The 18,318-nt window shown below is 46.4% G+C and overlaps 1 protein-coding gene across 3 annotated transcripts; it reads right to left on the bottom strand.

Annotated features, from left to right (window-relative positions):
• Positions 1–243: 243 nt before the first annotated feature.
• Positions 244–2,674, bottom strand: LOC108509820 (zinc finger protein 41-like). Of its 3 annotated transcripts, none has more exons than XM_017839406.1 (3): positions 2,516–2,674; positions 2,359–2,440; positions 244–2,221 (listed from the first exon to the last, which is right to left on the bottom strand). In XM_017839406.1, exons 1-3 carry the CDS (start codon positions 2,657–2,659, stop codon positions 1,608–1,610), a joined length of 840 nt encoding a protein of 279 aa, XP_017694895.1. In that variant the 5' UTR covers positions 2,660–2,674; the 3' UTR covers positions 244–1,607. The 3 variants fall into 3 exon arrangements, with proteins under 3 accessions (XP_017694895.1, XP_017694896.1, XP_017694894.1); XM_017839407.1 differs by having other exon boundaries at positions 2,359–2,437; XM_017839405.1 differs by having other exon boundaries at positions 2,359–2,674.
• Positions 2,675–18,318: the final 15,644 nt, after the last annotated feature.

The raw sequence follows: 18,318 nt of genomic DNA, 5'->3' as shown, positions 1-18,318 counted from the left end.
ATTGGGGGATGATGGGAAAGGGGTGGGAGAGGTCAGAAGAGTGGGGAAAAGGGGAGGGTGGGACCCCCAAACTGAGCATGAGGGGGCTGGGGATTGGAGAATGATGTGTAAGGAGTGGGAGAGGGGAGAAAAAGTGGGGGTTGGGACCCCAAAATTGATCTGGGATGGGCTGGGGATCGAGGGGACCATGGAAAAGTGGGAGGAACAGAGAGAGGGGTGGAAAAGGGGGGTGGTCTGGAGGGATGGACGGTCTTATGGGGGTCTTTGGACACTGGAGGGTTGGGAAAAGGGGGTGGTCCCCCTGAGATCCCAACTTACTCTGGGTGCTGGGGGCTGCTGGATCCAATCTCAGCCTTGCATTGTGCCAACAGCTGAAATTTAGATCAATTCTAGAGGGGTGACTGAACCACGTTTGTCCCCCAGGCTTTAATGAGGGCATTTAAGGATGTACCTCGACCACCACTTTAAGGGGGGGTTCAACCCGGGGGGGGGCATGGAAAACAGAGGGTCAGAGGACATTTACCCCACTCTTCAAAGGTCTATTTGCCTATTAGTGCCCCAGGGAAGCCAAAACCATATCAGTCCAGTCTGGGCTCTCGGCTGTTCCCCACACCAACTCTGCCCCAAACACATTCCCAAGGGCAGGGGATTCCATCACCCTTTTCGAGCACTGCCACTTCCCAGGGACAGGGAAACTCCCTCAGCACAATCTCCCACCACTTATTCCACTGCCCACAAACTGGCAGCACCTTCACAAAGGAATCCCTGCAGCAGCTCACCCAATAGCACTCTATCAATACAAACCCTGACGAGCTCAGAAAAGCTTGTAGTCCTCACTGAGAGGCTCTGGCTACAAAAACACACTTCAAACACAGCAAGAACACCACAAAGCAACCAAAGCACAAACTCTAAACCAAACCAGCAATCTACTAAAACACTGGGAAGCAAAAGCAAACTCCAATTCTGTAAAAGCAATAAATCAGCATGCAGAACTTTAAATTTCTCACCCCATGAGCCACCTGAAAGGGGAAGGGAAGGCAGGATCAGCCCCTCAGCCCATCCAGCACTTTCAATGCAAATCTTCCTTCCATTTCTCCTTAGCCTTGACTTCTTTTTAGACTATTTTTCAGGTTTAGGTGGAGTTTTGAGTTACTTTAGTCACAAAGGTAAATTTGGGGTAGCGTGACAGGCATCTATTCTTTCTTGACAAATAAATAACAGAGATCAAAAAGGTTCCCTATTCCCACCCTCCAGGATGGTTGTGAAGAAAGGCTGTGGGACCTTCACTGGCCCCATCCCTCAGTACATCCTTTCACACCAGGTGTCTCTCAGGGTTTTTCTTTGGGGAGACCATCCTGACCTTCATGTTATCCGGGAACTGGAGTCTTCTCCTTCTCATCAGATGTGCCAGTCCTTATTCTTCTTCCAGGTTTGAACTCTATTCTAGCACCAGGTCTCTGCTAAACAGGGGTCACCAGGAATGTTGGTCACCAGGTCTGTGCCCAACATGGGTCCCTGTGGATCATCCAACACGGGTCCACCGATGGCTGATGGAGTTGGAGCAGCAGCCAAAGCTCTTCCCGCAGTCGGGGCACTCAGGGCTTCCATTACCGGTGGGTCCGTTGGGGCCCCTCCCTGGTGTGGATGCGACGGTGGGTGCAGAGAGCAGACCTGCTCCTGAAGCTCTTCCCACATTCCCTACATGTGTAGGGCCGTTCCCCAGTGTGGATGTGCTGGTGGGTGAGGAGAGTGGAGCTGTCTCTGAAGCTCTTCCCACACTCCAAGCATTCGTAGGGCCGTTCTCCAGTGTGGATCATCTGGTGGCGATGAAGGGTGGAGCGGTCCCTGAAGCTCTTCCCACATTCCCCACACGTGTAAGGCCGTTCCCCAGTGTGGATGTGCTGGTGCTTGAGGAGGTTGGTGCTGTTGCTGAAGCTCTTCCCACATTCCAAGCACCTGAAGGGCTTTTCCCTGCTGGGAGGATGCTCAGGGACCACCAGCTCGCAGCTCCGCCTCAAGCTCCGGCCACCTTCCTGGCACACGCTGGCTCTTTCCTCCTCAGAGACCCCTGGGCTGGCTTTGGAGCCCCTCCTCCGAGGGCATCTCCGTCCCTTTTCCTCCCCGCTGCCTTCCTGCGCCGGGGAGCCCTTCAAAACAGCCTCTCCCACCAGGCTCTGCCGGGGGGATTTGTCCTCCGCGGTCTCCGGCCTCACCTCAGGGCCTGGGGCAGGAAGCAACAAGGACACGCGGGGGATTTGCCTCCGGCCCACAGGGAAGCCCAAGGACATCCCCCCAACTCCGGCCCCGGCAGGACGGTCACAAAAGACCCAGCCAAAGGGGCACTGACTTCCTCCTCACCTGCCTGGGGGGCCCGCGGCATCTTCCTCTTCCTCGCAGCCTCCTCCTCCATCCACCCAAGCTTTGGGAAGCAGAAATCCTGCTGGGGAGGGAAAAACAAGGGGTGAGCACGTTGCCTTGGGGGTTCCTCCTGCCCAGGTCCAGCTCTAGAACTCACCGGGCATCTTGTGTCCATAAAAACTTCCAAAACACCAACATTCAGCCCAAAATCCCCTCCCAGGAGTTCCCCCTCTCTGCTCTCTAGGATTAGGGGGGTCCCCCCTGTAATAAATAAGTAGTAGTAGTTGAGTAATTTACTCATCAAATTAGTAGTAGTAAAGTAATTTACTCATTCAATTGTATTGCATGTTATATTTCTATATATATATGTTATTGTAATCAATGTTCTGTTAAGGTTGGAGAACTGCAAGCTGCAGAATGGTTAATTAATCTGTCAGTACTATAGGCTGATAGTTCTGCAGCTGCAGTTCTTAAGCTGACAAGACAAATTATTGTGCCTTACTGAATAAGTATTTCGTATCTTGTTTTTCTAAAAGTATATTGTCTAAAAGTGTACGACTAAAGTAACGAAGGGAAGGACAAGGATCAAAGGGGCAAGTACGAGGACGATAAAGAGGATGCAAGATGGACATCTGGAGGGACCCACACACTAGGCCTCAAGGACAGAGGATTATGGATAGGGAAGTACCTGGCAACTGAAGCGGGCCTGCAAAAGAACCAACCAGAACCAGACCTGTGAACTCGGATCCAATAGAGGGATAACAAGTGACTATGGGAGGGAATTGATAGGGGTATAAAGGTTACTGGTTTTGCCAACTGCGCTTGCGGGTCGTGAGCGGATCAGGGGTCTCCCCGGCCGCCCAGCGCGCTGTTTTGCTTATTTGCATTTTATATAAATCTTTAATAAATTTTTGCTGCTCTATTTCAGCCTAAGTTTCATTTACCTATAACAATTTTTGGTGCCGTACTGACTCGGATCAGAGTTTCTGGGCGATAGGACACCCCTCTGGGGCAGGTGCCCCGTCCCTTTCTTTGGATGGTCCTGGAGGGAGTCCTGCAGCACAGACTCTGAGATTCCGACCGAAAAGATTTAGAAAAAGCAAATAAGCAAATAAACCACTGCAGTTCCCCATAATCTCCGTGCACGGGCCCAGATAAAGATTTACTCAGTAGTGAGTAAGTGGGGTTGCTTGTCTGGTCAGGGACCATTCAGTAAGGAACTGAACAAAGACTTACCTGAGGAGGGTAAGTATTTGCGGCCCCTTTTGGTTGGGAGGGGATCCCGGAGTGTGAACGGCTGAGACGTCCAGTGGGACGAAGCGATTGTGGGCCTCCTAGTAGTGCAGTTCTCGTATTCCCGCGAGGGAGCGAGTCACAAAAGGAGGGAAGCAAGTGAAGTGCGTGTGGGTGTGTGTGAAGGCATTCCGGAAGATGGGACAGAAGAAAAGTAAATCTTCTGCTCCCATGGGTGGCTGTAAAACAGTTCAGGACAGTCTTAAGACTGAACAGAAACCTAGGGAGGGGGTTGGAATAGGAGATCCTAAAGAAAAGCTACAGGATACCCTGCAGGATAGGAGAAAGTTTGAAAATGAGCTAGTGGCAAGGCTACCGAGCATACCTCCAGATAGTCCTTTGGGAGTTATGATTAGGTATTGGAATGAATATCCCTCCACAGAAGGAAAGTCGAGAGAAAAGATGGTGCATTATTGTATGGGGGGGGCAGCAAATAAGACAGGATCATTTGTATTGGCCAGTATATGGTTCATTTGAAGACTGGATATGTCAGGCTTTAAATCTGTATGTAAATAACAAAGAGTCGTTTTGTGCAGAAGAAAGCAAGTATGCTAGATTATGGATCAAATCAGACACTAGAAATCATTTGTTTCCTTTAAAGGAAATGAAAAAGCAGAAAAAGAATAACTGGGATCTGGAGGATTTCCAAAGATACCCTCCACCATATATCCCACCCCCTCCACCACCTGCATCCATTCCAGAACCAATGTTTCAGCCCTCTGCCCCAACAGAATCAGTACCCCCTTCATTAGAGAACCTCTCACCCCCCTCACCGGCTGATAGCAGGAGAGTAACGAGAAGCCAAACCAGGGAAAAACAAAAGATGGAAGGTCAGTTATATCCTTTAAGGGAGATTGCAATGGGAGGACAAGATGCTGGGTTAGGGTTTGTGTCTGTTCCTTTAAGTTCAGAGGATGTGAGGGAGTTTAAAAAGGAGATGGGGAAATTGTTAGAAGACCCTATAGGAATATCTGAAAGATTTGACCAGTTTCTAGGGCCAAATACATATACCTGGGATGAGCTGCAAGCGATTTTAGGAATCTTATTTACAGTAGAAGAACGAGGAATGATTAGAATGGCAGGAATGAGGCACTGGGACCAGACACACCAGCAGGGTCCGGCTGCCGATACTAAGTGGCCTCTTCAGAGACCTAACTGGGATAACCAGATGGCGGTTGATAGAGCTCAAATGGCTGATTTAAGGACCATCATAGTCCAGGGTATAAGGGAAGCAGTCTCTAGAGGACAGAATATAGATAAAGCCTTTAAAGAATATCAGAAAAAAGATGAATCACCTATGGATTGGTTGGAAAGATTAAGAAAAAGCTTTCAGCTTTATTCTGGCTTGGATCCAATGGATGATGTGATGGGGGGAGCTATGCTTAAGATGCAGTTTGTGCAGGGATCGTGGGAGGATATTCAGAGGAAGTTAGAAAAGAGTGACGATTGGCAGGTTAAGGGTTTGGATGAGTTGCTAAGGGAAGCTCAGAGAGTGTATGTACGTAGAGATGAAGAAAAGGAGGAAGAAAGACAAAGGAAAGAAGAAGAGATGCAGAAAAGACAGGAGGAGAGACAGGAGGAATTACAGAAAAGACAGGAAGAAATGCAAAGGAGGCAGGTGGAAATGCAATGGAGGCAGACAAAGATTTTGGCGGCGGCTATACGAGAAGGACAGAGGGGAAACAGAGACCAGAGACTAAGGATCCCTCATGGATCTGATAGATGTGAATTGTCAAAAGGACGTGATAGACCAAACCTAAGTGAATTAGAGTGTTACTATTGTGGGCAAAAAGGACATATAAAAAGAAACTGCAGAAAAAGACTGCAGGATGAGCAGATTTTTAAAGAAGACTGAAGGTGTCAGGGGCTCTATCTGCTGGGGACCCAAAAGAACACCGAGCCCTTGATAAAACTTAAAATAGGTCCCCAGCAACAAGAACTCGAGTTCCTAGTGGACTCGGGGGCAGAAAGATCTACTGTCCAAAAACTACCTTGGGGTTGTATGACCTCCTCTGACACAGTCCAAGTGGTAGGAGTTAAAGGAGAACCTTTTAAAGTACCCCTCATTAAAGATGTGGAAATAGAAGCCCAAAATAAATATGCATTAGGAACATTTTTGCTGGTCCCTGAGGCTGAATATAATTTATTAGGGAGAGATTTGATAATAGAGTTGGGAATAAATTTAGAAGTGAAAGAGCAGAAAATAAAAGTTAAAATATATTCCCTTACAGTGGAAGATGAAAAAAGAATAAATCCTGAAGTGTGGTATAGCCCTGATTCTGTGGGAAAATTAGATATAAAACCATTTGAAGTCTCTATTCGAAATCCAGGGGAGCCAATAAGGGTAAAGCAATATCCTATCCCTCATGAAGGGAGGGTTGGACTTAAGCCCACTATAGAATGGCTCCTAATGCAGGGATTGCTGGAACCATGTATGTCACCACATAATACACCCATCTTGCCAGTAAAGAAACCTGATGGGTCTTATCGATTGGTGCAAGATCTGAGAGAAGTAAACAAACGGACGATTACTCGGTTCCCAGTAGTGGCCAATCCCTATACTTTATTAAATCAGCTATTCCCTGAACACAAATGGTATAGTGCAATTGATTTGAAGGACGCCTTTTGGGTCTGCCCTCTTAAAGAGGACAGGAGAGATTATTTTGCTTTTGAATGGGAAAACCCTGACTCTCATAGGAAGTAGCAGTTTAGATGGACTGTCCTACCCCAGGAATTTACAGAGCCCCCAAATTTATTTGGACAAGCTTTAGAGCAGTTGCTAGAATCTTTTGAACCCCACCAGGGTACTGTTCTAATCCAATATGTAGATGACTTGTTAGTGGCTGGAGAAAAGTCAGAAACTGTCAGAGACGAAAGCATTTGACTCCTGAATTTTCTAAGTTTAAAAGGCTTGAAAGTGTCAAAGTCTAAGCTGCAATTTACGGAGGAGGAAGTTAAGTATTTAGGACACTGGCTAAGTAGAGGACACAAGAGATTAGACCCTGATCGAGTAAATGGAATTTTGTCATTACCTATGCCCAAAACTAAAGACAAATTAGGCAACTCTTGGGCTTATTTGGGTACTGCCGACAATGGATTGAAAATTATAGTAGTAAAGTTAAATTTTTATACGAAAAATTGACAAAAGATGGGTTGGTAAAGTGGAGTGACAAAGATGAGGAACAATTAGAAAAGTTAAAGGAGGATTTGGTGAATGCACCTGTGCTGAGTTTGCCAGACAATCGGAAACCTTTTTATCTATTTGTAAATACTGAGAATAGTACGGCCTATGGAGTCTTAACTCAGACGTGGGTCGGACAGAGAAAACCAGTTGGATACTATTCTAAATTATTAGACCCAGTATGTAGGGGATGGCCAACCCGTCTGCAAGCTATAGTTGCTACGGCTTTGTTAGTTGAGGAAGCTATAAAAGTAACCTTTGGAGGAGAATTAAAAGTTTTCACCCCTCACAACATAAGGGAAGTGCTGCAGCAGAGAGCTGAGAAATGGTTAACAGATAGTCGGCTGCTAAAGTACGAAAGCATCTTGTTACACTCACCCAAACTGGAGCTAGAAGTGACAAATCTACAAAACCCAGCCCACTTCTTATATGGAGAGCCCAAGGGAGATCTGGTACATGATTGTCTACAAGTAATAAGTCTTCAGACAAAAATTAGGAAGATTTAGAGGAAGAGGAGTTGAGTGAAGGAGAGAAATTATACATCAATGGTTCGTCTAGAGTGGTTAATGGAAATCGAAAGTCAGGATACGCAGTAATAGACGGAGTGACTTTTCAAGTCCAGGAGCCTGGACCCTTAGACAAGGGCGTGGTCAACTCTGGCTTGTGAATTATATGCGCTGTTGAGAGCATTACAGCTATTAGACGGAAAGGCAGGCACTATATTTACAGATTCTAAGTACGCCTTTGGGATAGTTCATACTTTTGGCAAGATATGGGAGGAAAGAGGACTGATTAATACACAAGGTAAGGGACTTATTCATGAAACTCTAATTCGGGAAATTTTAAAAGCTCTGAGAAAACCAAAGCAGATTGCGATTGTGTATGTTAAGGGACACCAAAAGGGACTGAAGGTTACTGTCAGAGGAAATAATTTAGCAGATGAGGAAGCAAAGAGGGCAGCTTTATTAGTGATGGTCAGTTCAGAACAGGAGGACATAGATGTCCCGAAAAGTTTCAGTGAACGGGAGAAAGAGAAACTGCGACAATCTGGAGCAAAAGAAGAAAACAATAAATGGTTATTACCAGACGGTCGTGAAGTACTTCCGAATGGTCTTGCTCAGAAAATAATGAGGAAACTGCATGAGCAGACACACTGGGGAACACAGGCTTTAGTAGATCAATTTGAGAACAAATTTGCCTGTGTGGGAGCTTATGGAATAGCAAAAAGAATTCTTGAAGGATGTTTAACTTGTCAAAAAGTAAATAAAAGACAATTGAGGGAAAAAGTTCAAGGAGGACGAGAACTAGCTAAAAGACCTTTTGAAAAGATACAGGCAGACTTTACTGAATTACCAAAGGTAGGGAGATATCAATATTTATTAGTTTTAGTCGATCATCTTACTCATTTTGTTGAAGCTTTTCCTGTTGCACGGTGTACGGCTAAAACAGTAATCAAAATTTTACTGGAAGAAATTATCCCAAGATATGGTATTGTGGCAGTAGTGGACTCAGACAGGGGAACACACTTTACCTCCAAAATAATTAAAGAAGTGACAGAACTTTTTGGAACCAAGTGGGAATATCATACCCCCTGGTATCCACAAAGTTCTGGTAGAGTAGAAAAAATGAACGGAGAAATAAAGAAGCATTTGACCAAATTAATGATAGAGACAAGAATGAATTGGGTAAAGTGTTTGCCCTTAGCCTTGTTACATATTCGAACCCAGCCACAAACAGATACAGGAATTTCTCCTTTTGAAATGATGTATGGAATGCCTTATGATTTTGGGACTCCAACAGAAAATCCAAAAACAGAAGAAGTCCTTTTAAGAGAATACATTGTTGAATTAATGAAAAGGAGAAAAGAATTGAAAAAGAAGGGGATGGTAGCACAGAGACCCCCTTTAGATATGACAATACATAAGTTTCAGCCTGGTGATTGGGTATTAATTAAAACATGGAAAGAATCCTCATTAACCCCTCGCTGGGAAGGACCTTTTATCGTTCTCTTAACCACAGACACAGCAGTCCGGATGCCTGAAAGAGGGTGGACTCACACCTCGCGAGTCAAGGGACCAGTGAATGCTCCTGAGTGGACTGTGACCTCCGCACCCGGAGATCTGCGAATGACAATAAAAAGAATAAGGCCAGTAAATGAATGATTATGAAAATGATATAAAATCCAGTCTGTATCAATTCTTCCAGATACCCCCTGAACAGAAGTTAAGAAGAACACATTATCCACCATGGGGAGACGAGAGGATTCCTAATCAAACTGGAGGATCTGGGTTGTATAAGATAATTGGGACACCTATTGTATTACCTTTTTGTTGTGATCTAGAAATTGATTTCCCAGAATGTCCTAATCCCCTCGGAATACCTTGTGTTAAACATCCCTATTTCGGGCATTATAGTTGGTTGATTTCTGAATGTATAAAGTGTAATAGACAGTGGCGTTGTGTTTCACTTAAGGGAAATCCACATTGCCCATGTTGTAGAAGGAATAAGACTGAAGACATCGATTGGGGTGGATCTAGCAGAGAACTGTTAGCTAAAGCAGAAGTCCGCAAAATATTTTGTGGGTGGGAATGACTACTACCCGAGACTTGGGAAATATATGAAGCTGACTGGGAGGCAATATTAGAAAAGTGTCGTTCGAGGTTTTCCTGGAAACTAGGAAAACCAAGCAGGAAGAGATATTTAGAGTTGCAAGGGGTGCTTGACGAGTTTAGTAATCATAAGATCTCATCCTAAATATAAGCAGAGTAAAAATTTAAAAATGAAAGATTAAACACATGGGCAATGTATGCATAAAAATATGGAATGGACTAAGAGACAGTCTGAGATGGTGGAATAGAATAAGAAAAGTGTTAAACATTGAAGTACAATTCACTGAAATACTGGAAGCTGCTCAATTAAACGATATTGGTGGAAGCTTAGCCCGATTAAACTTAGAAGCACGAGTTCAGAGACAAGAATTGTTCGATATAATAGAATATCACGTAAGAGAGTTTGAAAGGAGTTAGAGGGGAAAAGTAAAGAGTTAGGATATGACCCTTTAGTAGTAGAAGATTTCCTCAAGTGGACCCCGGTCTGGGAACACGATTCGTGGGAAGGCTGGTATATTACTGATGCCCGAGTGGTAAAGTTTGTCCCCACATTTAGCTTCTACCAGATAAGCACTAATTCTCCTAACTCGCACACTAACACACAGAACCCTTACCCCCAGTTGGACTGGGTTTAGCGAGTAAATAGCATTCTGAATTCCAATCAGTGGTGAAGAAAAAGAATTAAAAACTACATACACACTCCTGAAGAATATCTCTGCTGCCAAGAAGAAGTGATACCCCGTTGCTCCCTGCAAAAGAAGTAGACGAAGGGAAGGTAGAGAGGTACTATGGTGGAGTTATTTGCTTATAGCTGATACCACTGATGTTAAAGGATTAAAATTACTAATGACTAGAATGGTCAAATTCCTTGTCCTTGTCACGATTCTGATACTTGTGTGGACCACGGTGGGAAATTCTCACCGACCATGGAAATGGAGCATTATTCGATTAGATGATACGAAGACTATTAAGGAAAAGATAACCACAGGTGCCCCCAAATTTGAATTAACCAATTGTGACCTGGTAAAGGCAGTGGATTTTCCTTGTAAAATAAGACAACCTGGAGGGCCTTATAACTTCTGGATCTTACATTATATTGCTTCCTACTGGTGCCCCAAGTCCAATCCAAGGAAACCCGAGTGCAATTATCCTGGGTATAACTATTGTGGTTACTGGGGCTGTGAAACAGTGGCAACAGCATGGAAACCTAAAGTACCTGATGAATATATCACTGTCCAGTGGGGACCCGAAGGTTGTAAAAAGCATCCCTGTGGTTGGGACCTTGAGAATTCAGGAATCCGAATTCCAACTAATTGCAAACACCTGTTGTTAAGCATTAAAAGGCCTGAAGATTCAGGATGGATAACAGGGAGAACCTGGGGAGTAAGATTCTATATAACTGGTAAAGATCCAGGAAGTGAAATAAAAATAATAAAATAATCAATAGCTGTGGCCACTGAATCCCAGAAAATAGGACCCAATATGGAGATGAAAGGAAAATTGAATAAAGGACAATCCTCAATTTCTGCTAAGCCCATAGATCCCTGTCCTAGTTAGGACAGCTGAGATCAGTTCATCATGGTATTCTATATCCTTCCATGCCATTACCCAGAAACTGTTCACACCCTCCGCCCATAGAGCCTGACTCATCAGGCTAGGTGTTAAGAGGCCTGTGAGATAAGAGAATGCTCTTGTCCTCACACCTTTTATGGAAGTCCCCGCTCTGAGCCTTTTATGGAACTCCCCGCTCTGAGGGAAGGATTGACCATTTCTGCCTGAACTGGAGAATATATAAACCTGGAGTTTCAGAACTTTTGGCAACCACTCGTGGGATCCAGAAGGAAGACTGCAGCTCATCGCTCTCAACTTCAGCTGGACTGCAATCACTGCTTCTGACCAGACTGCAACAGCTCTCCCACCAGAAGGTTTTTCCCCTCTCCCTTTACTTTGGACTCAAACGGGGCCCAGGGAACACCACTTTGTTCATGCCCCCAAGGTACTGGGTTATACATTTGGGTTTTGTGGGTTAAGACCAATTGTTTGTTTGTATGATTGTACTTACTGTATTATTTTAATAAATTGTTATTCTGACTTTATAATCTCTCCTTTGAGTTGGGTTCATTACCCCTGCTGGTTAACTCTTAAACCAGCACAATCCCAAAAAGCATAATGAGGAAAAGATCTTGTACGAAGAGGACGACTCCTTATTGCACTTAGCAGAAGCATCCTATAGGGCCCTTAATCAGACGGAACCGAACATGACTGATTCATGCTGGTTATGTTATGATGTACAGCCTCCTTTTTATGAGGGAGTAGGATTAAACACTACCTTTAAATTAAGCAAGGAAAACCTTCCTGCACCATGTAAATGGCATGAAAAAGAAATTGGGCTAACCATGTCCCAGGTAAGTGGACATGGGACATGTATTGGAAATGTACCCCCAGACCAATCTGACATATGCAGCTTCACAATAACAAATTCACATCAATTGGGCCATAAGTGGAGTGTACCGAGTACAGGAGGATAATGGGCTTGTTCGAAAACTGGGCTAAAGCATTGTGTAGAAATATCAGTGATGAATGAGAATGACGAATTTTGTGTACAAATAACAGTGGTACCTCGAATGTTTTACCATCCTAGACAGTCCTTCCTTGAACACTGGGAAACAGATAAACATAAAATCAAGAAGCAGGAGTCAATTACTCTAACCATAGCTATGCTTTTAGGCTTGGGAGCAACAGGGGCAGCTACAGGAATTACATCTCTGGTAAAGCAGAATAAAGGTTTAACAGATCTAAGAGCTGCAGTAGATGAAGATTTAGCAAGAATTGAAAAATCCATCTCATATCTTGAGAAATCCCTTAATTCCCTCTCTGAAGTAGTTTTACAAAACAGGAGGGGATTGGATTTGTTGTATTTACAACAAGGAGGACTCTGTGTGGCATTAGGGGAAGAGTGCTCTTTTTATGCCAATCATTCAGGAATCATTTGACATGCTATGGCTGAATTACGTAATGGACTTGAGCAAAGGAAAAAAGAAAGGGAAATACAACAAAGTTGGTTTGAATCTTGGTATAATCAATTCCCTTGGCTAACAACTTTACTGACTACCCTGGCAGGGCCCTTAATAACACTACTAGCTGCGTTAACCTTTAGTCCATGTATTCTTAATAAAGTAACAAAATTCATTAGAGACAGGGTTGAAAACATACAGCTCATGACTATGAAACAAAATTATGAGAACATGAGTGGCAATACAGAAAAGGAAGGGCAGGCTGATTATGAAAATATGAGCTGTGGCATAAAGGGAGAGCAGTCTTCTCTGTTGAGAGCAGCCAAAGAAGCTGTAGAGAGATTTGATGAGCAAATTTATGAATAAATAAAAAAGGGGGGGAATTGTAATAAATAAGTAGTAGTAGTTGAGTAATTTACTCATCAAATTAGTAGTAGTAAAGTAATTTACTCATTCAATTGTATTGTATGTTATATTTCTATATATATATGTTATTGTAATCAATGTTCTGTTAAGGTTGGAGAACTGCAAGCTGCAGAATGGTTAATTAATCTGTCAGTACTATAGGCTGATAGTTCTGCAGCTGCAGTTCTTAAGCTGACAAGACAAATTATTGTGCCTTACTGAATAAGTATTTCGTATCTTGTTTTTCTAAAAGTATATTGTCTAAAAGTGTACGACTAAAGTAACGAAGGGAAGGACAAGGATCAAAGGGGCAAGTACGAGGACGATAAAGAGGATGCAAGATGGACATCTGGAGGGACCCACACACTAGGCCTCAAGGACAGAGGATTATGGATAGGGAAGTACCTGGCAACTGAAGCGGGCCTGCAAAAGAACCAACCAGAACCAGACCTGTGAACTCGGATCCAATAGAGGGATAACAAGTGACTATGGGAGGGAATTGATAGGGGTATAAAGGTTACTGGTTTTGCCAACTGCGCTTGCGGGTCGTGAGCGGATCAGGGGTCTCCCCGGCCGCCCAGCGCGCTGTTTTGCTTATTTGCATTTTATATAAATCTTTAATAAATTTTTGCTGCTCTATTTCAGCCTAAGTTTCATTTACCTATAACAATTTTTGGTGCCGTACTGACTCGGATCAGAGTTTCTGGGCGATAGGACACCCCTCTGGGGCAGGTGCCCCGTCCCTTTCTTTGGATGGTCCTGGAGGGAGTCCTGCAGCACAGACTCTGAGATTCCGACCGAAAAGATTTAGAAAAAGCAAATAAGCAAATAAACCACTGCAGTTCCCCATAATCTCCGTGCACGGGCCCAGATAAAGATTTACTCAGTAGTGAGTAAGTGGGGTTGCTTGTCTGGTCAGGGACCATTCAGTAAGGAACTGAACAAAGACTTACCTGAGGAGGGTAAGTATTTGCGGCCCCTTTTGGTTGGGAGGGGATCCCGGAGTGTGAACGGCTGAGACGTCCAGTGGGACGAAGCGATTGTGGGCCTCCTAGTAGTGCAGTTCTCGTATTCCCGCGAGGGAGCGAGTCACAAAAGGAGGGAAGCAAGTGAAGTGCGTGTGGGTGTGTGTGAAGGCATTCCGGAAGATGGGACAGAAGAAAAGTAAATCTTCTGCTCCCATGGGTGGCTGTAAAACAGTTCAGGACAGTCTTAAGACTGAACAGAAACCTAGGGAGGGGGTTGGAATAGGAGATCCTAAAGAAAAGCTACAGGATACCCTGCAGGATAGGAGAAAGTTTGAAAATGAGCTAGTGGCAAGGCTACCGAGCATACCTCCAGATAGTCCTTTGGGAGTTATGATTAGGTATTGGAATGAATATCCCTCCACAGAAGGAAAGTCGAGAGAAAAGATGGTGCATTATTGTATGGGGGGGGCAGCAAATAAGACAGGATCATTTGTATTGGCCAGTATATGGTTCATTTGAAGACTGGATATGTCAGGCTTTAAATCTGTATGTAAATAACAAAGAGTCGTTTTGTGCAGAAGAAAGCAAGTATGCTAGATTATGGATCAAATCAGACACTAGAAATCATTTGTTTCCTTTAAAGGAAATGAAAAAGCAGAAAAAGAATAACTGGGATCTGGAGGATTTCCAAAGATACCCTCCACCATATATCCCGCCCCCTCCACCACCTGCATCCATTCCAGAACCAATGTTTCAGCCCTCTGCCCCAACAGAATCAGTACCCCCTTCATTAGAGAACCTCTCACCCCCCTCACCGGCTGATAGCAGGAGAGTAACGAGAAGCCAAACCAGGGAAAAACAAAAGATGGAAGGTCAGTTATATCCTTTAAGGGAGATTGCANGCTCCCGGCACCCCCAGTGCCCAGAAAGGTCTCCCCACATTTGGGCTTTGGGGGCTCTGGGTGGGGTCTGAGCGGGTTGAGGGGTTCTTGTGGGTCTGTGGGGCGGTTTCGGGGGGTCCTGGCCTCTTCTGGGGAGCGCTGGGTTCTGTGTTGGGGTGCAGGTGCCCGCCCAGAACCCCCCAGAACGGGGTGACACGGGGGGAACTCCGGGTGGTCCCCATTCCTGATCCATCCTGGAGCAACCACGCTGGGATCATACTGGGAGTGACCAGGACCCACTGGGACTGACTGGGAGCATAATTGGTGTGACTGGGAGCATGCTGAGGTTGACTGGGAGAGACTGGCAGTGGCAGGGATCATACTGGGAGTGACTGGAACTATAGTGGGGTGACTGGGAGCAACTGGGACCATGCAGGGGGTAACTTAGATTCTCCTAGGATAGAGTGGTATTGTACTGGGAATGACTGGGATCATACTGGGAGTTACTGGAACCATAGTAGAGGTGAATGGGAGCAACCAGAACCATGCTGGGGGGCAACTGGGATCATAGTGGGAGCAGCCGGGCCCCTGCTGGGCTCATACTGGGATCATCCTGGGAGTGATTGCAATAATACTGAGAGTATGTGAGAGGGACTGCAACCATATTGGGGATGACTGGGGTCAAACTGGATTCGTACTTCAAGTGTCTGGAAGTTGCTGGGATCATACTGGGGGTGACTGGACACATAGTGGGATCCTACTGGGAGCAACTGGCACCATGCAGGGGCAAATGGCCTCCTCCAGGTAGTGACTGAATGGACTCAGACTGGGAGTCCCTGAGAGGGAAAGGAACCATCTTGGGATGGGGAGGGTGGGAGCAACTGGGACCACCTTGGGGGCAACTGGGATCCAATTGGGAGTGACTGGGATCCTAGTGGAAGTGACCAGGACCATACAGGAACCATCCTGGGAATGACTGTCAGTGACCGGGATCATACTGGAAATGACTGGAACTATTCAGGGGGGAACTGGGAACCAGTGAGGCCATGCTGGAAGCAAGTGGGAGTAACAGGGAGTGACAGGGTGCATGCTGGAGGCAACTGGCATAGACTGGGAGTGACTGGGAGTGAGTGGGATTGTCCTGATGGGAACTGGAAGCATCCTGGGGCAAGTGGATGTAACTGGGCATGACTACGAGCATGCTGAGGGCAACTGGGGTATACTGGGAGTGTCTGCAACCATACTGGTGGGTACTGGGACCACACTAGGAGCACCTGGGAGTGACTGGATCTACAATGGTGCAACTGGGATTGGCTGGAACCATGGTGGGGAAAGACTGGGACCATACTTGGTTTGACTGGATCTGTGCTGGAGGCAGCTGGGAGCAGCTTGGCTCATGCTGGGGTAACTGTGATTGTACTGGGATCATACAGGGATCATACAGGGATCATACTGGCAGCGACTGGGTCTCTGCTATGGGCAACTGGGAGGCAACCGGGATCACACTGGGAGGAACTGGGAGCAAGTGGGACCATGCTAGGGAAAAGTGGGATCATACTGGGATCTCAGGGGGAGCAGCTTGGCCCATGCTCGGGTGACTGGGGTCATACTGGGAGTGACTGGGAGCATTCTGAGGGCAGTTGAGACCATGCTGGTGCAACTGGGATATACTGGGAGCAAGTTGGATCAGGGTGGAGGTGACTGGGATCAAACTGGGAGCAACTAGGACCACACTGGGGATGACTGGGAGTGGCTGTGAGCAACTGGAATCATGCTGGAAGGTACTGGGAACAACTTGGAGTGAGTGGGACCACACTTGGGGCAACTGAGATATACTGGGAGACACTAGGACTAACTGGGATTATACTGAGACTGACTGGGAGCAACTGGGACCTTGCAGAGTATAACTTGGATCCTACTAGGAGAGACTGGGATCAGACTGGGAGTGACTGGGATCATGCTGGGATCATACTGGGAGTGACTAAAAGTGACTGAGATGATACTGGGGGTGACTGGAAGCATGTTGGAGGCAAGTGGGATCTACTGGGAGTGACAGGGATAATGCTGGAAGTGACTGGAAACACAGTAGGGGTGAATGGGAGCAACTGGAAGCATGCTGGGGGCAACTGGGATCATACTGGGAGCAGCTGGGCCCCTGCTGGGCTCATACTGGAATCATCCTGGGAGTGACTGCAATACTCGTGGGAGTATGTGTGAGGGACTGCAACCATACTGGTGATGACTGGGATCAAACTGGATTCGTACTTCAAGTGTCTGCAAGTTCCTGGGATCATACTGGGGGTGACTGGACTCATAGTGGGATCCTACTGGGAGCAACTGGGACCATGCAGGGGGAAATGGCATTGTCCAGACAGTGACTGAAAGTGCCTGGGGCCAGACTGGACTCAGACTGGGAGTTCCTGAGAGGGAAAGGAACCATCCTGGGGGGACTGGGAGCAACTGGGACCACCTTACGGACAGCTGGGATCCAGTTGGGAGTGACTGGGAGTGACTGGGATCCTATTGGGAGTGACGAGGACCATCCAGGAACCATCCTGGGAGTGACTGTCAGTGCCCAGGATCATACTGGGAGTGACTGGAACTATTCAGGGGGGAACTGGGAGCCAGTGGGGCCATGCTGGAAGTATGGTGGAACTGGGAGTAACTGGGAGGGACAGGGTGCATGCTGGAGGCGACTGGCATAGACTGGGAGTGAGTGGGATTGTCCTGATGGGAACTGGAAGCATCCTGGGGCAAGTGGAAGTAACTGGGTATGACTGTGAGCATGCTGAGGGCAACTGGGATATACTGGGAGAGTCTGCAACCATTCTGGAGGTGACTGGGACCACACTGGGAGTGACTTTGACCCTGCAGGGGGCAACTGGGAGTGATTGGATGTACAAGGGGGCAACTGGGATTGACTGGGACCATGCTGGGGGAAGACTGGGACCATACTTGGTTTGACTGGATCTGTGCTGGAGGCAACTGGGATCATCTGGGTCCATGCTGGGCCCACAGTGAGGGTGGCTGGGGTCATACTGGGAGTGACTGGGAGCATTCTGAGGGCAGTTGGGACCATGTTGGCACAACTGGGATATACTGGGAGCAAGTGGGATCACGCTGGAGGTGACTGGGATCATAGTGGGAGGGACAGGGACCTCACTGGGAGTAACTGGGATCATGCTGGAAGCATGGAAAAGAGATTTCTTCCTTAAAAGACTCCTTTTGGCCCAAGAATCCTCAGTGTTTGAGCATTCCCATCGCAGATGTTTCCTGCGGTGTTTGAGCATTCCCAGGAGTGCAAATCCACAGGGATCTGCTGCAAAGTCGCCTCTAGAAAGGCCAAAGCAGCCAAGGGGGAGTTTTGTAGCCAAACCCAACCAGGTCTGTGTTTCCTGGTTCACCAGCTCTGCTCTTCTCCCCCCTCTGAGGTGGGATGGGAGCAGCGCTGAGACCCAAAAAGCTGCCAGAAACACGCCAAAAAAGTTGCCAGAACCCCCCCAAAATTAACGAGCCCCCTACAAACTCCAAGCAGATCCCGTCCTTCCATCCTTGTGCTTTGCTGCTGGTTAAAAGCAGGTTGGAAATACAATCCTATCTATTATTATT

This window comes from Lepidothrix coronata, unplaced genomic scaffold, assembly GCF_001604755.1.
Source record: "Lepidothrix coronata isolate B3197 unplaced genomic scaffold, Lepidothrix_coronata-1.0 Scaffold410, whole genome shotgun sequence".
NCBI classification, from domain to species: Eukaryota; Metazoa; Chordata; class Aves; order Passeriformes; family Pipridae; genus Lepidothrix; species Lepidothrix coronata.
This window is presented reverse-complemented; position numbering and strand designations above follow the sequence as displayed.